Here is a 15,273-nt window from a genome sequence, read left to right on the forward strand (position 1 = left end):
ACAATATTGAATAATTAATATACATAAATTGATGTTATGAATATATTATTTAGTTTTATTTTTAATATTTACATAGGTAATTCACAATTTAATGCTTGGATGAGTTTGTTGACATGAGGATGTTACTGAATAGATATTTGATGTTTATTATATTATCTCTATATCATATTATAAAATTGCAATGCATTTCAATTTATTGAAATTATAGAAAAATGTTATTTAGGTATTATCCTAGACAAGTTTTCTATTCTGCTCAATACATGTTATGGAACTATTAATCATTTATGTTATGATTTTTATACCTTTTATTCAATAGATATATTAATAATATGATATTATATTGTTAAATAAAGCTAGTATCTAATGGTCTGGTACTTTTGTTTATCTTATGGAATCTCTTTTAATCCACGTTTTAAAATATCCACTCCATGAGAACACCTTTTAGAGAAGTTCCTAAGAGTAACATTTCTTTTCATAAAAATTCCATAGTAACAGATATTTTCCTAAATGAAATATTTTTTAGAAACGATGAATGACAGCTTATTTCGACTCCTATTAAATATATATATTTCGCAGAAATTTCTAGCATATTACTGATAATCAACAAATGCTAATGATCCCAATTCTCATTCTGACCTAATATTTCTGAAGGCAACAGTTATCAGAAAATAGTTGAACTGCAATACGAATATATAAATATTTGACTGGATATAGAATTTAGTCCAAGGTAAAGGTATTGAAATATTTCTAAGAAGTAGATATGAAGTATTATTTTATTTTTTAACTAAATTTTTAATTGAACATACTTATATTGATTTAAAATAAAATATTTTCCTCTACTTTTTATATGATGTGGTGAGAAAAAAGATAATATACTGTGTATTGTGGTGAACTAATTAAAAGTTATGTTTTCCGAGTGAAATTTAAAATTTGTACTGCGTTTTAATCAATGCTCTTCATCTGATATTTTTTGCAAAATATTGTATGTAACTATGTACTCTAAGTACTACAGAATCTATGACACTTGTAAAGCAATAAAATAAAATAAGCGATAAAATTCATACCCAATAATTTTATATACTTTGCGCTATCTACTGTACTAAAGAAAAAATTTTCCCTCTTCAGTTGTACAAAGCAATAAGAATGACATAGCAATCTATTTTCAACTTAAACATGTAAGTACTTTAGCGAGTCATGACTTGGCTGATAATAATATATAAATTTATCTATATTTGGCAATAGTCACCGTTTAAAAGGTGTAGAAAACGAACCAATGTACGTATAGCTTAAACACAATTTAATTTATTTTCGACAATATTCGAGTTCGTCTCATTTTCTCTTTGGTTTTACTGGAAAACTATGAAACTTTTAACTGATTTACCGTTAGTATCAAGATTATCTTCGAGAGTCATACGAATTTTAGGATGTAACAAAGGAATTCTGACATTACAAGGCACAAACACATATCTTGTTGGTACAGGTACTAGGTAATAAATGTCAAATTCATTGGTTAAAGAGGTTGGTGGTATATGATATCTAATGCAAATTAATATTTATCTTTTACAGACGCATATTAATAGATGCAGGTGAAGAAAAATCTTCCAATGAGTATACAAAAGTATTGCGTGAAGTCTTAGAAAAAGAGAAAGCAACTATTCAACATTTATTAATAACACATCATCACCCTGACCATTTAGGAGGAGTAAATTATGTTTTAGATATGTTAAAAGCAACTGATACCACAGGATGCACCAGTATAGTGTGGAAATTACCAAGAGCTTCTAATGACAAAAACTCCAGTAAACTTGAAACGCAAGTTCAATGGGAAAATTTAAAAGATAAGCAGGTAGTGGAAGTAGAAGGAGCTAAACTTCGTGTTGAGTATACTCCAGGACATGCATCCGATCATGCTTGCTTTATGCTCGAAGACGAAAAAATACTGTTTAGTGGAGATTGTGTTCTTGGTGAAGGTACTGTCATTTTTGAGGATTTAGAAACCTACCTGGCTTCTCTGAGAAAAATGTTGGGAATGCAGGCAAAAATAATATATCCAGGTCATGGGCCTGTAATAGAAGATCCAGAAACTGTAATTAATTATTATATTAAACACAGGTTAAAACGAGAGAATGACATTTTAGGCATCCTGCAACAAAATGCAAAAGATAATACATTATCTGAAGCAGATATTGCAAAACTTTTAAACATGGTAATAATCATTATTTGATTTATGATACATATCTAAACATGTGATGCATAATATAAAAGTTAATATTTCTAGAACGTTTCAAAACATTTGTGGGAAGCAGTAATCTACAGCATAGAGCGTCATCTTGATAAATTAGTAAAAGAAGGTAAAGTGAAAGGCGAGAAAGGAAAGTGGCAAAGTATGTAACTAAAATGATTTTAGCAAATTATTTAATTTAAAATTGTAAATTGTTAAATTATCTATAGTGTTTATAAAATGTTTGTAAATATTATACAAAAGGAGAAAATACAATGTTCTATTGTTTCATGATTTATTTATAATCTAATACTATGTCTATACCCATGTCAGTTGAGAAAATCATCGAGAAAGCGATGCTGTGAAACATTTATTCGACTTACAGGAACAAAACGATAATACATTATTTACGAATTTTGTTTTTCAATATTTAGGCTGACAATGCTAAAAATGTGCGTACAGTGTACAATAATTGTTACAAAGATTTTCACGAAGTATATGCCACATAATATAATAATCTGCTTAGTTGATTAATGCATTCATAGTCTTCTTATTTATTTTACGGGTTCATTAAAACACGTGACACGTGAATAGATGCTCGATATAAAATATATACTTTGCTACAAAGACATATCACGACAATAAACGTTTCAATATCTTCATTATAAAATCTGTTTTCTATTAGATAATATTGGCGAGTATTCATACACGCGGTATATAGCACCCCTTATTTTGAACAAAGGGGAAAACCCCGACGTAACATGATGTTACAATATAAATCTATATATACATATATATAGATTTCGTTTATATCTTTAATAAGCTCACTTCATCTAATCATCTGTTTCTCTCTTTGGGTAAACGTAAAAAATATATATATATATATATTTATATGCACTCTATATATATATATAAATCTCAATGATATATATTTCTATGGTATTAATTATTCTTCATATGGACATATAATATAATCTCTCTGTTGTTTTGTATTTATCTAGTAATTATCGATAACATCATCAACGCAATCACATAATATCCTATTAATTGATATTAATCGTTAACAAAAAATTGTATTTATTAAACAACATACGAAATATATTATACTTAAAAACATATAATATAATAGAAACGACATCAAACAACAAGATGATTCATTTGTTAGAATGAAATCAAGTCAAAGAAAGAAAGATGCTTTAATGAATTAATGAACTCCTGTAGGATTCTAATTCAAGGTACTGTGAAAAAACATAACTTTTGTTACACTCAATTCCGATGGCTCCACTTAAAGTTGAGTGGGGTCAGTACATTGTTGATTATTACAACACATATACACACGTATCGTACTTATAATGTTCCTTTTCCGCAATGAGAAAGACCAATCGCAGATACTTTACAATAGAGAAAAGGCACCTGGATGCGCAAGAGACATTTGATGGAGATAAATAAAATGAATTATCACATTCGACAACTCGTAGAAAAAGGAAGATAAAGGAAACTCTAATTGTCGCGCTCTTGTGCGCCCGTCTTACTTAAAACATTAAAAGTTTTCAATTGTTACAAAGGTGGTGCTAACTTCGTCCATTTTCATCATATAAAAACGGATTTCATATCTATCACATACAAAGTCTGAAACGACAATGTGGCACAAATATATAACTCGTACCGAGCCAAGACTATATCTCTCATACTCAACTGGTTGGAATTAATTACTCTCATTCGTTCATTCGTTCTCTCTCTCTCTCTCTCTCTCTCTCTCTCTTTCTTTCTCGCTGGCTCGCTCACACATTTCCTTTCCCTCACGCCTTCTCTCTGTATCCTAAGATACATCGAATACACAATTATATTTTAATGACAAGAATACGGCAGTACTACATAAGAAAACCGTTTTGAGGATCGAAGCAGCTCGGATTTATGTAGCTTAACAGATCATGCTCTGACATCGAGGTAAGCTCTTGTGGCAACATACCATCTTCCTGCTTTCTAACAGTTGTACCGTTTGCACTATTAGCTGCATTTGCTATAGGTGGGTTTACATTTTGACTGTTGGGTGTTTTATTCGCCACTTGTTCAATGATATTATTCTGGCCGGAAGGTGATTTAGGCAAAATACCCTCCATAGCACTGTTCATTAATTGCGCGCTTTGAGTGGCCACACTGTTTAATATGTTCTTCGTTGCGATAATGGCGTGCGCGGTTGTCGTAGTAATGGGTCGATTGTTAATAATATCTTGAGTAGCGTTAGTAATTACATTATTAATCGCTTGCTCGGCATAATTAGTTAGCCTTTGTTGAGATGGTTCCTGGGCCGCTCCACTCGCTAGAGCAGAACTAGCTTCAGCAACGAAACCTGCCGGCTGATTTAACATAGAACCGATATCTTGTTGCACCGCCTGTTGCATCGCTTGAGCCGCTTGCGCTTGCTGAACCGCTTGCTGAACAGCTTGAACTTGTTGTACAACTTCCTGCGTAGCTTGCTGCACCGCTTGTTGAACTACTTCCTGCGTTGCTTGCTGGACAGCCTGCTGAACAGCCGGTACTTGAACTTGTTGTACCGCTTGCACCTGTTGTACAGCCTGCTGGACAACTTGCGCATGCTGCACCACATGTTGAACAACTTGCTGCTGCGCCTGTTGCACAGCTTGGGCCGCTTGCTGCTGTGCCTGGGCGACAACCTGTTCGACTTGCTGTTGCGCTTGTGCGACAACCTGTTCCACTTGATGCGCTTGTTGAATCGCTACAACATCTTGTTGTATAAGACCCGGAATCTGCGGAATGTGCTCCGCCGCTGTCGACATACTCTCGTTCGTAACTTGTAACGGATTATGAGATGGTACACTAACGTTAGAATTCGACGTACCGGTCGCAGCCACGGACGGCTCCTGCATCGACGGTAAAAGAGCAGCGTTGATAGTAGTGAGCAAACTATCGCCATTAGTCTGCTCCGAGACCACTGATGCGGGCGATGGAACGGACGTTGCAGCATTCCCCGGCAAAGGTGTCACGGTTTGACCCGGCAGAAAAGCTTCGAGAATCGTCTTGACGTTATTTGGTGGACTACTTCTATTTTGTTGGGGGCTCGAGATCGTTTCGTGATCAGTAACTGCGGAAACATGACTCATTATGGTATTACTATTGGGATTCACGGTACGCAGAGGGGACACCAATTGATGAGATTCAGCGCCAGAGTTAACGAGAGTATCTAACTTGACGCCTTGAGGGGAAGAAGCTAAAATATTGGAAGCTTGTCCTTGCTGAGGCTGGCGTCCTGTAGTAATAATGGAAGCTCGTTGTTGTATGGTACCTACGAATCCATTCTCTTGACCCTCAGCCTCTTTGACGTTCGATTCGATATGGTTGAGATATTTTTCTACGCTATGGGCACTCTGTGCAGGTAGCTGTCCGTTTGATGTAGCAGTAAAATTTGGTAGTGTAGCGAACTCCGACTGATGATGCTTCATGCGAAGATCAACAACACCGCCGCCCTGAAGACTTCCATTAGGACTGCCTTCTGCCGGCAACATCGGATTAGTTTCTTTGTTGATATGATGAGGACTTAGAACTTTGACTTGAGATGTTTCGTGCATACCTCCGAAGGTGTTCTGGTGTGTCGACACCAACGACAATGGATGTGGATTTCGCATTAGATCTACCACGCCGAGGAGATTGACCGCCTCTTGCACAGGTGAACCGTTCGCCGTCACAGGAACTGATCTAATCAAATTAGCCTGAGGTGCTTCCCTCGAGTTCTCGCTGACGAGCTGTTGCAACGGGCTGGTACCATTCGAACTGTTCGCAGTTGGCGTCGGTATACTCTGCATGCTGTTTTCGCTAATCATACTGTTTTCGCTATTCTCGTCTAGTACCTCGGTCTTCAAATTATCTGGCAGAATTAATTGAAGATTCGAAGATGATCTGCGATTTAAAAGCGGATTCGCTACCAAAGCTGGTGGCGGCATCATCACGTCAGGCGGTGAATTTTGACAATTTGAACTTTGTGCAGCCCACATCATAACGGGTGTTACCTGAGAGGATGCCGTCACCGGTGGTGGACTCGGATCGCTCTTAAGAGCTTCCGGTGTTTGAGATGTTGGCTGTTGTGGCTGTATAGTCGTTAAGAAATTTGCTGTTCCTGCGGCTGCTTGTGTAATCAGAGCTGAAACATCATCACTTTGTATATATACGTCTAATATCTATAAATCATTTATAAACGATACTTCATTTGATTACTTCCCTTTTTGTATGTTTAATTGTCATAACCATATAATTCTTTTAAGAGAGGACAAGAGAGTTTTATTACATACAAAGATGAAAGATTCACTTACTGTTTGATGTTACACCTGTAGTTAGAGACACTGCTGCAGGAGATGTTGCTAGAGCAGTATCACCGTTAGTAGTGGATAGAGGTGAAGTTATAGACTCGATTTTGCCTACAGATGGTTCGGGTGGCGTAGATGCAGCGGTATAAAGGAAAGTATGAGGCTCGCTCGTTTTTCCAGACGATACCGCATACAATTTTACGCTAACCGTTTCCGAGGGTGCCAAATCTTGCCGCCTGTATGCGGGTACCACACAAACCAGGTGCGTTTGTTGCAAAAACTCCTTGTCAGGTAGAACCGCGCACTCCCAATGCGGCTCCAAACTACTCGATAGATCATCGTTGTCTAGTTGAAATACTACGCGAGTATCTTTCAGAAAATTCTTTCCAAGTATAAATAATTCTAATCCTCCGGTACATGGACACGATGTGAGTGATTTCTTACAGATCTCCGGTATTCCCGGTGGTTGAGCTAAAACGATCAATTATATCAATGGAATATAATTATCACGCTTTTATTTTAGCAAAAAGATTTCTTATGTTTTAAGGAACACTTTATATTTATCAAAAATGACTTTTCCCACCTTTTTTAATCTTAAAACATTTGCTAAGGATAAAGAAGTCGATCGAATTAAAAGAACCGCGGTCAAATTAAATTTAATTAAATATAATTTGAAAAATCTTATTGCGATACGTACTGCAAACTATCGGCTGAGAACAAACTTGCAAAGTTTCCGAACTACCATCAGGATGAGTGATTCTAGTACGAAAAACCATGCGACAACGAGTTGATTTTTTCTTGCTACGTCCTTGAAGCACTCCGGCTTCCTGAGGGAATCTGTGCTCCACGTCGACGTTCCGTTCTTTCAAAATACCGACGCAGTCGCACGTGACCATCATGTCTTTCGCTGGATCCATGTCCACCTCGATCACGATGGTACCGTCGATTTTCCGTTCGATGCATGGCGTTGAATTTTTACCGCTTACACGGCAAGCTTGGTAAAACATATGGGGAGCGACACGACCAAGATCCGTGCCGATGAAAACTTGAAGGGTAGTTGGTTTATCGTAACCAACGAGACGAACAATTGGGAATCCATTTCCGGTTCGATCCTTCACTGCTCCTCTCGAACCTTCTGTCTGATAACGAGCTCTGTGCTGCTGCTCGGGTTGACAGATAATTTGCAATTGCACCTTTCCATCCGTAGAAGCAGTACCTGTAAGTTGTACAAAAATACCATATTAAAATATGTTCAGTCGAACCGAAGATTCAAAAATTGTTGTCTTCGAAGCTTAAGCTTCGTACGTTAAAAAACTTCGTTATCCTCCTCTGATTTAATTATCAGGATATAGAAATGATACCGAGAAAATATGTATCGATAAATACGATTGACAGTCGTAAAAATATGCTGATTTCTCTGGTTCTAACTTGAGAAATAGAATTGTGTAACAGGCATCATTCGCAGATATCATTCTTATAATTCCATTCTTTCCGAACGAAGAGACGACGAGGGAAAAGAGTTTTAAGTTCTCATTTTAATACGAGGAGAGGAAACAATGTGTGAAAGTTATATAATTTCGTTTGACCTATATTCGATAATGCGTTTTCATATCGGTGAAACAATATCGACGATTTATTTTAACTGGATATTGAACGGTTCCTAAACAACGAAGATAACTTATCGTTACGGTAAAAAGTCTGGGAGGTGAAATATTTCGCCAGAAGTGGACGTATCGAATTAATGACTAGCCGAATACCAGCAACAATATGGTCGAAAAAATATCATGCTAGCCGAAGGTTATCGGTTTGTATTATTCTCTAAGACAAGTCACAAAAATTTGTCCTCTGTGATCTTTTTCGCTTTCCCTTTCCTTCTTTCTTTCGTCCTCCTTTCTGTTCATCATCATCCAGATACAAACAAGAGTCTTCACGCGTAAAGTTTATTTAACATATTTATCTAACGAACTCGTGCCTTCACTAAAAATGAACAATTAACACGCGCCCGACAATATAAACAGTACGCGGCGCGTACTGATCGCTTTGACAACGGTGCTGTCCTCTCAAAATTCCCATTGTAAATTATCCTCTCGAGAAATTCAAGAACATCTCTATAAGACGACGCGGCGACAGGAGGAGCATCGTTATCTCTGCCTCGTGACCTCGCGCAGACCTCGCGACTGGTATCTCCACCAAAAAACCGCAATATCAACGGCAATAAATTTTCAAAGCCGTCTGTCGAGAGAGCAGTTTGCTCTCTTAACAAGATCGATAAACTCAACGGCATCGTTTCGGATGTTCGATAAAATGAAAAGGGTTAGCGACAGATCCGAACGCGACACTCGTCGAACCTCCAATGACAGAAGAGAAAGGATAAAGATGAAAAAGAAAAAGAATGAGCGCGAGTAACCACTGTAGTCGATGCTGAAATATGCGAAGAACATGCAAGAAAAACATGACAAGCCCAACTGTATCGATTTTTTTCATTTTCCATATATTTGCGTAAACGTTCGCAAACTAATTATGAAAATTGCAATTTCATAATTTGATATAATATCGATCATCAGATTTTTAGATTCCTTATCATGTTCTTTTCTTATGGTCATCCCATATTAAAAAAAAAAAAAAAAAAGAAAAAGAAAGAAAGAAGACACATGAGAACAAACGTGTGTCCTACACGTACACAGTTGAGAGGTGAGGGTGACAGGACCCTGCTGAGTCCTCTTAGCAAGGACACCCAAGCCTGGACGAGATCTCGAGACTTCCACCACTCTCCCCGTGGCTCCGTTTCCTGTCCTATTTCCTGAGATCGTAGCTAGTCCACCTATTCCATTGGACGAGCCTCTGTTGGCCGTCTTGCTGTCAGAATTGGTCGTGTGTGTAACCTCCGGGAAGGAGAAGTTCGCGTCCTCGGACTCCAGCTTAATGTCCATCTTTCTCCTCTTTGAATCCTCCTCGCCGGCGCCGTTCCAAGCCTGTTAAGACCAACAGAATGGATTGATATAGAGAGGCGTGAGTATGCGTGCGTGCAATGTAGCTGTCTTGGTCAATTTAACGAATCAAACTGCTGATCGACCGGGTTCAACTACCGTTAGAGACCGGTCAGTGTCGCCGTCGAATCAACGACGATCCCATGGCGGCTACGAGTGATCGCATTAGATTTCGCTTACGTACACGGTAGAGAGTAGCGTAACTTTCGAAGGAGAAACTTCACGGGCTTTGACTAAACATATCAAGCGGAGATGCTCTCTTGGGGAACGTTCTCGGGGTTGGTAGGAATAGAATGTTACAAAGAACGAGGGTCAAACGTAGTTTACCAAGCTCTCTCAGTGTTAGATCTTTTCTATTGTTAGCTTTGGAACGAGAAAGATATCTCGTTGATTTGGAAACTATGATTTTGGAACTATGTGAGAAAGGCAGTCTAATGTACGCTATAGTAGATAACGTCTAGATGACAGATAATGAAGTAGGTAGATAAGAAGATAATAAAAGGCCTTTTGTTATAGAACGACGCGTTAATGGTGAAAGTATCTTACTCTGCTTGTTTTATCTGACGAGATTTTGCTTCGCAAGTCTTTAACAATCGAAAGTGGCTACCGTAAGCGTCTCACTATAGTATCTGAAATCAGCCGCGATACTTTGGGCAATATCAAGCGCTTAACCAGCCTGTAATATTTACTCAATTATCACGGACTATATCGCAGTCGCGTTGTAAGCAACGCATTATTAAAACGTATGATCCGCGTGAGCCTCGTCCGCGTATAACGTACATACGTATGTACACGAACGTGGCCGAGCTTCGCGGCATTATCCATATATCGCGTTGTTACGCAACACGCAGACCGAGAATAAGTTTATCACTGCATGTATCGATATCAATCAAAGCTCGGTGGTGGCTGCGGGACACGCATGTTTGTGCAACACGATAAAAGTCAGGAGGAGTGAAAAGAAAAAGCGAAGAATAAAGAAAGAAAAAAAAGAATCGCGCGATTTCTTTCGAGTATCTTCACAGATACCGCTGCACGTTTCTGATAGTTTCACAATATTTCTTTTAACAGGACGTTGACTGGATCGCTGTGTGTTGCATACGTACGGGATAAAAATAATTTCGAGACAACAGACTCGCCGGTTTGAGATCTTTCACTTCCTCCACTTCCTTTGCGTGTTACGACACCGGATGAAACACGAAGATATATTTTTTTCTTCCTTTCTCAATTTTCTTACGAAGCCCGTAACAGTTAGAAAAATTCATCGGATAATACAACAATATATTATTCGATAACAGCGCAAATGTAACGCTATTTTCATGACGATAATAGTCGATAATTCCGTGCTTGTTGCTTCTGCCAGTCGCTTTTGTCACGTTCACGATAACCCGCCGCGATATACGTATAAACAAAATGCTAGTAACATCGAAGTTAGCATGCGATAAGTGAACATGTTTCTAACGTTTGAACTGTTTTAAATGACTAACGAGATCTGCTTTGACGTAGATATATACGTAATTATCCGATTCGTACAGTATCGATGAGTTTGAACGATTTGAAATAATTCCCAGCACTCGAACGATGATCCTCTATCGATGGTTCCGAATTATTTCGATTCATCAACTTTCTAATATTAAGTAACTATTATATAAACTCTGTGCTATCGATCGTAAGCTTGAGACCATCCCTTTGTAAAATTTTGTTACGATTTTTAACCAGATTGAAAAATCAAAGAAATAATCGTAACACGAATCTTCCATTTTTCGATATTGTTCACGTATTCTTTGATTTTGAAAATACACGTTTACAATATTGATTTAACAGAAAACCGTAAATGATACAACCGCTACGCTATTTACGATAATTCCACTGTCGCTTTGCACTTCGAAGCTCAACAACATATGAGAAATCTTATGTACAAAATGACAAGTGAAAGGATGTTAATTCGTCTTAAACCCCCTCCCGTATCGATCAATGATTAAATCTTATTCGATCTTATTTCTGTTCTTTTATCGATAAAAATTTCACTAATTTATATAAGATCAAACAGGGTTCGATATCGACGTTAAACGTTTATCAGAGTATCTTCTTACAACATCGACGATTAATACTTTTCAATAAATTGCATAACGCAATAGAACTTCGTTTATACGAACAAGTGAATACTAATACTCAGATATGTGAATTCATAGTTAGGCCTCTACTTTCCGAAATATCGAAAGTTAGAATTATCGAAAGTAATTTTAATTATGCGAACATGTACTCTCATAGTGAACATAATGTAATCGTTCGAGGGATTCAAACAAAAAGCATCTTTCATATCTGTTCGATATATTTGAAATTTTATAAGCGAGATATTCATTACACGATTCCTATGAGTCTATCTACGAGTTAAGAAGAGCTGAAGAGGATAGCCAGTTAAACTTCTATCATAGAAACTATTCGAACTATCCGAACTACTTTAACAATGATTTTCGTATAAACGAGAGTTTACTGTACAGCGAAGTGGTTGGTCTCAAATTGATCGAACGACAGTGTACACGTGCAGTTGACTAACGTTTGCGTTCGTAAGGTGTTGTTGACGGTCCTCGAAGCCGAGGCCGGAATCGTTGGAGCTATCGCAACTGTCCTGTGCCGAGCCGCCTCTCGATCCGTGCTCATCCGAGTTTCGTAAAGATCCTAAGGATATCTTAGGCTGTTGCTGTTGCTGCGATTGTGATTGTTGTTGCTGGCGTTGCTGGTGGCTGATCCTTCTTGAAGCGGAATGCGCGCGGCTACTCGACGTGACGGTGCTTCTATGAACCGATCCTGTCACCGCTGATGATCGACCAGCTGCATTGTTACCTGAAACCATAGAATTTAATTAATAAATAGTTAAAATTTGGATACAACGCGGTTTAATCCTCTACGAAGAATTCAGAATGAATAATATTTTTCAAGGTTTCTTGCATTATAGATATCACCGAGAAAGATACCGACAGTGGTGAAGTACGTAAAGTACGACAGTACGTGTGAAAGTTCGGAATGAAAGTTTGCGATAGAAGCATAAAGCACATAGCAAAGTTTAACTTTGTTCTTTGAAACGTGTCAATTATAATCGTATGAGACTTAAATGAACGAAACACAGGTACCTACCTCTAAAGAACTTTATTATAAAATGATCGTGACTCGACAATTTTTAACAAGCCGGAACCTTGGAACATCGAGTAATTTCCCGTTACCTCACCCTACGTAACGTACAAATGACGAGAAGGAGCTTAATAAAACAGCTCGGGCCAATCGACAATCAAAAACTCGCCTTCCCATCAGTTAAACTCGACGAACTCGTCCGCGACAGAAATGAAATCGAGTCGGTCAACAATAAACCGACACCTCGCCGCGCGACAGCGAATCGGAGGGAAGCAAATAATTCAATTCGGACAATGACACGTTCCAAGTCGGAGTTCAAGATTGTCAGACAGGAGTGCAACGATACATGCGTCACCGACCAGCCACGACATTACGATTCTTCGACCATGTCGATCTTCCTTGTCGGCGACGAAGCGTGTTACGTAATTTTTGATCCGAAGTATATTTTTGAAAAAGGACGAACGAGTAACTACGAGAATCGACAATGAGATATGTCGAGAGCATAGAAAGATTCTCGAGTCGAGTATTAGTTCTTGTCGAAGACGAGCAACGTAGTGTCGCAATCGTTGCAATGGAGACACTGTGCGATTTGACTTTTATCGAGAGATAAGATTTATATTTATGAGATTCGCGCTTATGAGATTTGTATTTCTGACGATACGATGTACAGAGGCTCCTGACGCTTCTATTAGTCATCACTGAAAAATCGCAACGAAGTCGCGTCGTTCCTCTGAGAGGCATTATCGTGCGATTTTTAACGCGAACGCGACTCTGTTCGACGGCGGGAAAAGAAAATCCGTGGTTATATTTAAATAACCGCGTTCTGTCTGACGAACAGGCGAGAAGCGACGGTTCGACGAGCAGCTTTTAGCCTCGATGCAGCCGCGACCGGTCGTGATTTTCATTTTTCCACTATGGCCGATACAAGCGGCACAGACATCGAGCCGTACAAAGTCCGACGGAGATCGATGATTGTGTGTTAGCGCACTCGTCTCTTCGCAGTCAGAGTAAAAAGACGGGTTTATCTCACGACGATTAACCAGCCGGCGATCGACAAATGGAACGAACAATACGCCGCGTATCACGGATTGATTTTGATATTTTTTCTACGTCTCTCTCTTCCTTCACTTTTTTATTTATTTCCCTGGTGCTTTTGTATTTCCTTTTTCTCTTATCCCTCTTTAATTTCTTCTTTTAATTTCTGTGTATTCATAGAGATTCTGAATGACGCGAATATGTTGTAGAGAGCCACTTGTTGGGACTATCCGACGCTTTATTTGGGATCGTAGAGGAAGAAATGCAATATATATAGTTTTTATATAAAAGACAAAGATTATAGTTGGTAGGTTTTAAACAGAAGTTAAGGAATTAAGAATCGAAGATTATGTTATTTTAGACTTTTATTTAAAAATCTATAGGAGGAAATATAGGAAGATTTGCTAGGAAGAATGTACGGCAAATTGGTTACATTTAGAGATTAAGTTCGAGACTTAAAAATTATTTTAGGACAGATCGTTTAAACTGTAATTCTTATTAAAGATTCTACTCTTACTATTATTAGAGAATGATAAAACTGCTCCACATACAATAATGTGGCGTAGTTAACTTATCATAATATAACTACATATTCTGTATTTCGTCACAGGCACCACTGAATCTATTTTCGCTGATAACGTCCCACGATAAAATTCTGCGCGTTTCTCTGGTTTTCGCGAGTTTCAGATCTCGTAATAATTCGACTATAATTCCGCTATTCGACGTTTTCGCCCCTGTAAACCGCCATCTCGAAATTCCTTCCAACCATTCTCAATTGTATCTTAGATATTGGACCTCGTCATTGCTGCGAAACTTTGAATTACGATGTGTATTGCGCGATGCTTTGCATATTCGATCCTTCCCTTTGCAACAACAATTTTTGCAATTTTTCGATCATTATGGAATATAATTCATCGCGACCTGGCTGACACATCATCAAACTGCGAATGTTCACACTTTTACGAAGAGAACTAAAGGACGAGGGATGCTCGAGGGGTTTGTTTCAACCCCCTTGTTTATTTTTCTGTATTATGTTCATTCTGCGCATCTTTGCACCCTTTAAATTTCCCACAGACGCAATCTACGAACCACACAAATATAACATTTTTACACGTATTAACAAATACAATAACACAGAACCTTCACGATAAGCAAATTCCAAGGAGCAATTCCAAGTAAACGCGCGAGCGCAACAATTATCCTCGCAAATAAAACGTAAGTACAGCCGCGATACGTGTGCAAAAGAGTCAACCTCGAGCTCGCAGATAAACAGGGAAAAATGCGTCCGAACGGATTGAAGAGAGAAGCGTTGAGCGAAGAAATGAGAAAAGAAACGAGGAATATCAAGAAACTGGCAGAAAGAGAGCGAAAAACACGATGTGAAAAGAGAGAGAGAGAAAAGGAGAAATGGGGAGAGAGAAAGAGAGAAAGAGAGAGAGAGAGTAATATCGGTCTATCTATAGAAGCTCGACTACTGGATGGGATAATTGCGTGGGGGTGAAGTTGCAATCGCACATGCAACTGGTGGTGAGGGGATCACCCCTCTCTGCCTTGCCGCCAACAGGGGGTAGACAGGCCGACGTAA

At 38.4% G+C, this 15,273-nt stretch overlaps 2 protein-coding genes across 12 annotated transcripts in view; one reads left to right on the top strand and one right to left on the bottom strand.

The window, feature by feature from the left end:
* The first annotated feature begins 603 nt into the window (after positions 1-603).
* LOC138178416 (endoribonuclease LACTB2) lies at positions 604-2,519 on the top strand. Of its 3 annotated transcripts, none has more exons than XM_069110241.1 (4): positions 604-727; positions 1,126-1,487; positions 1,567-2,206; positions 2,279-2,519. In XM_069110241.1, the coding sequence occupies exons 2-4, from the start codon at positions 1,360-1,362 to the stop codon at positions 2,390-2,392; spliced, it is 882 nt and encodes a 293-aa protein (XP_068966342.1). In that variant the 5' UTR covers positions 604-727; positions 1,126-1,359; the 3' UTR covers positions 2,393-2,519. The 3 variants fall into 3 exon arrangements, with proteins under 3 accessions (XP_068966342.1, XP_068966343.1, XP_068966340.1); XM_069110242.1 differs by lacking the exon at positions 604-727 and having other exon boundaries at positions 853-1,175; positions 1,243-1,487; XM_069110239.1 differs by lacking the exon at positions 604-727 and having other exon boundaries at positions 853-1,487.
* A 57-nt stretch (positions 2,520-2,576) lies between these two features.
* The window catches only part of NFAT (nuclear factor of activated T cells 3), a 57,859-nt gene continuing 45,162 nt past the window's right edge, over positions 2,577-15,273 (bottom strand). For 5 of the 9 annotated variants that reach the window (XM_069110228.1, XM_069110229.1, XM_069110227.1 and 2 more), the window contains 5 exons: positions 12,082-12,368; positions 9,221-9,512; positions 7,238-7,756; positions 6,547-7,011; positions 2,577-6,377 (listed from right to left, as the gene is read on the bottom strand). In XM_069110228.1, coding sequence (XP_068966329.1) covers positions 4,093-6,377; positions 6,547-7,011; positions 7,238-7,756; positions 9,221-9,512; positions 12,082-12,368 — 3,848 coding nt within the window. In that variant the 3' untranslated portion in view covers positions 2,577-4,092. The remainder of the gene's footprint in view (positions 6,378-6,546; positions 7,012-7,237; positions 7,757-9,220; positions 9,513-12,081; positions 12,369-15,273) is intronic. The other 4 variants (XM_069110235.1, XM_069110230.1, XM_069110233.1 and 1 more) reach the window with 4 other exon arrangements.

Source organism: Bombus flavifrons, chromosome 3 (assembly GCF_040668555.2).
Source record: "Bombus flavifrons isolate JBK064 chromosome 3, iyBomFlav1_principal, whole genome shotgun sequence".
Lineage (NCBI taxonomy): Eukaryota > Metazoa > Arthropoda > Insecta > Hymenoptera > Apidae > Bombus > Bombus flavifrons.

Bases quoted from the DNA above. Each gene is read 5' to 3' on its own strand.
- LOC138178416 (XM_069110241.1), top strand. From the start codon at position 1,360: ATGAAACTTTTAACTGATTTACCGTTAGTATCAAGATTATCTTCGAGA. The intron at 1,488-1,566 runs GTAATAAATGTC...TATCTTTTACAG, and splicing joins CTTGTTGGTACAGGTACTAG to ACGCATATTAATAGATGCAG. The intron at 2,207-2,278 runs GTAATAATCATT...TAATATTTCTAG, and splicing joins TTGCAAAACTTTTAAACATG to AACGTTTCAAAACATTTGTG.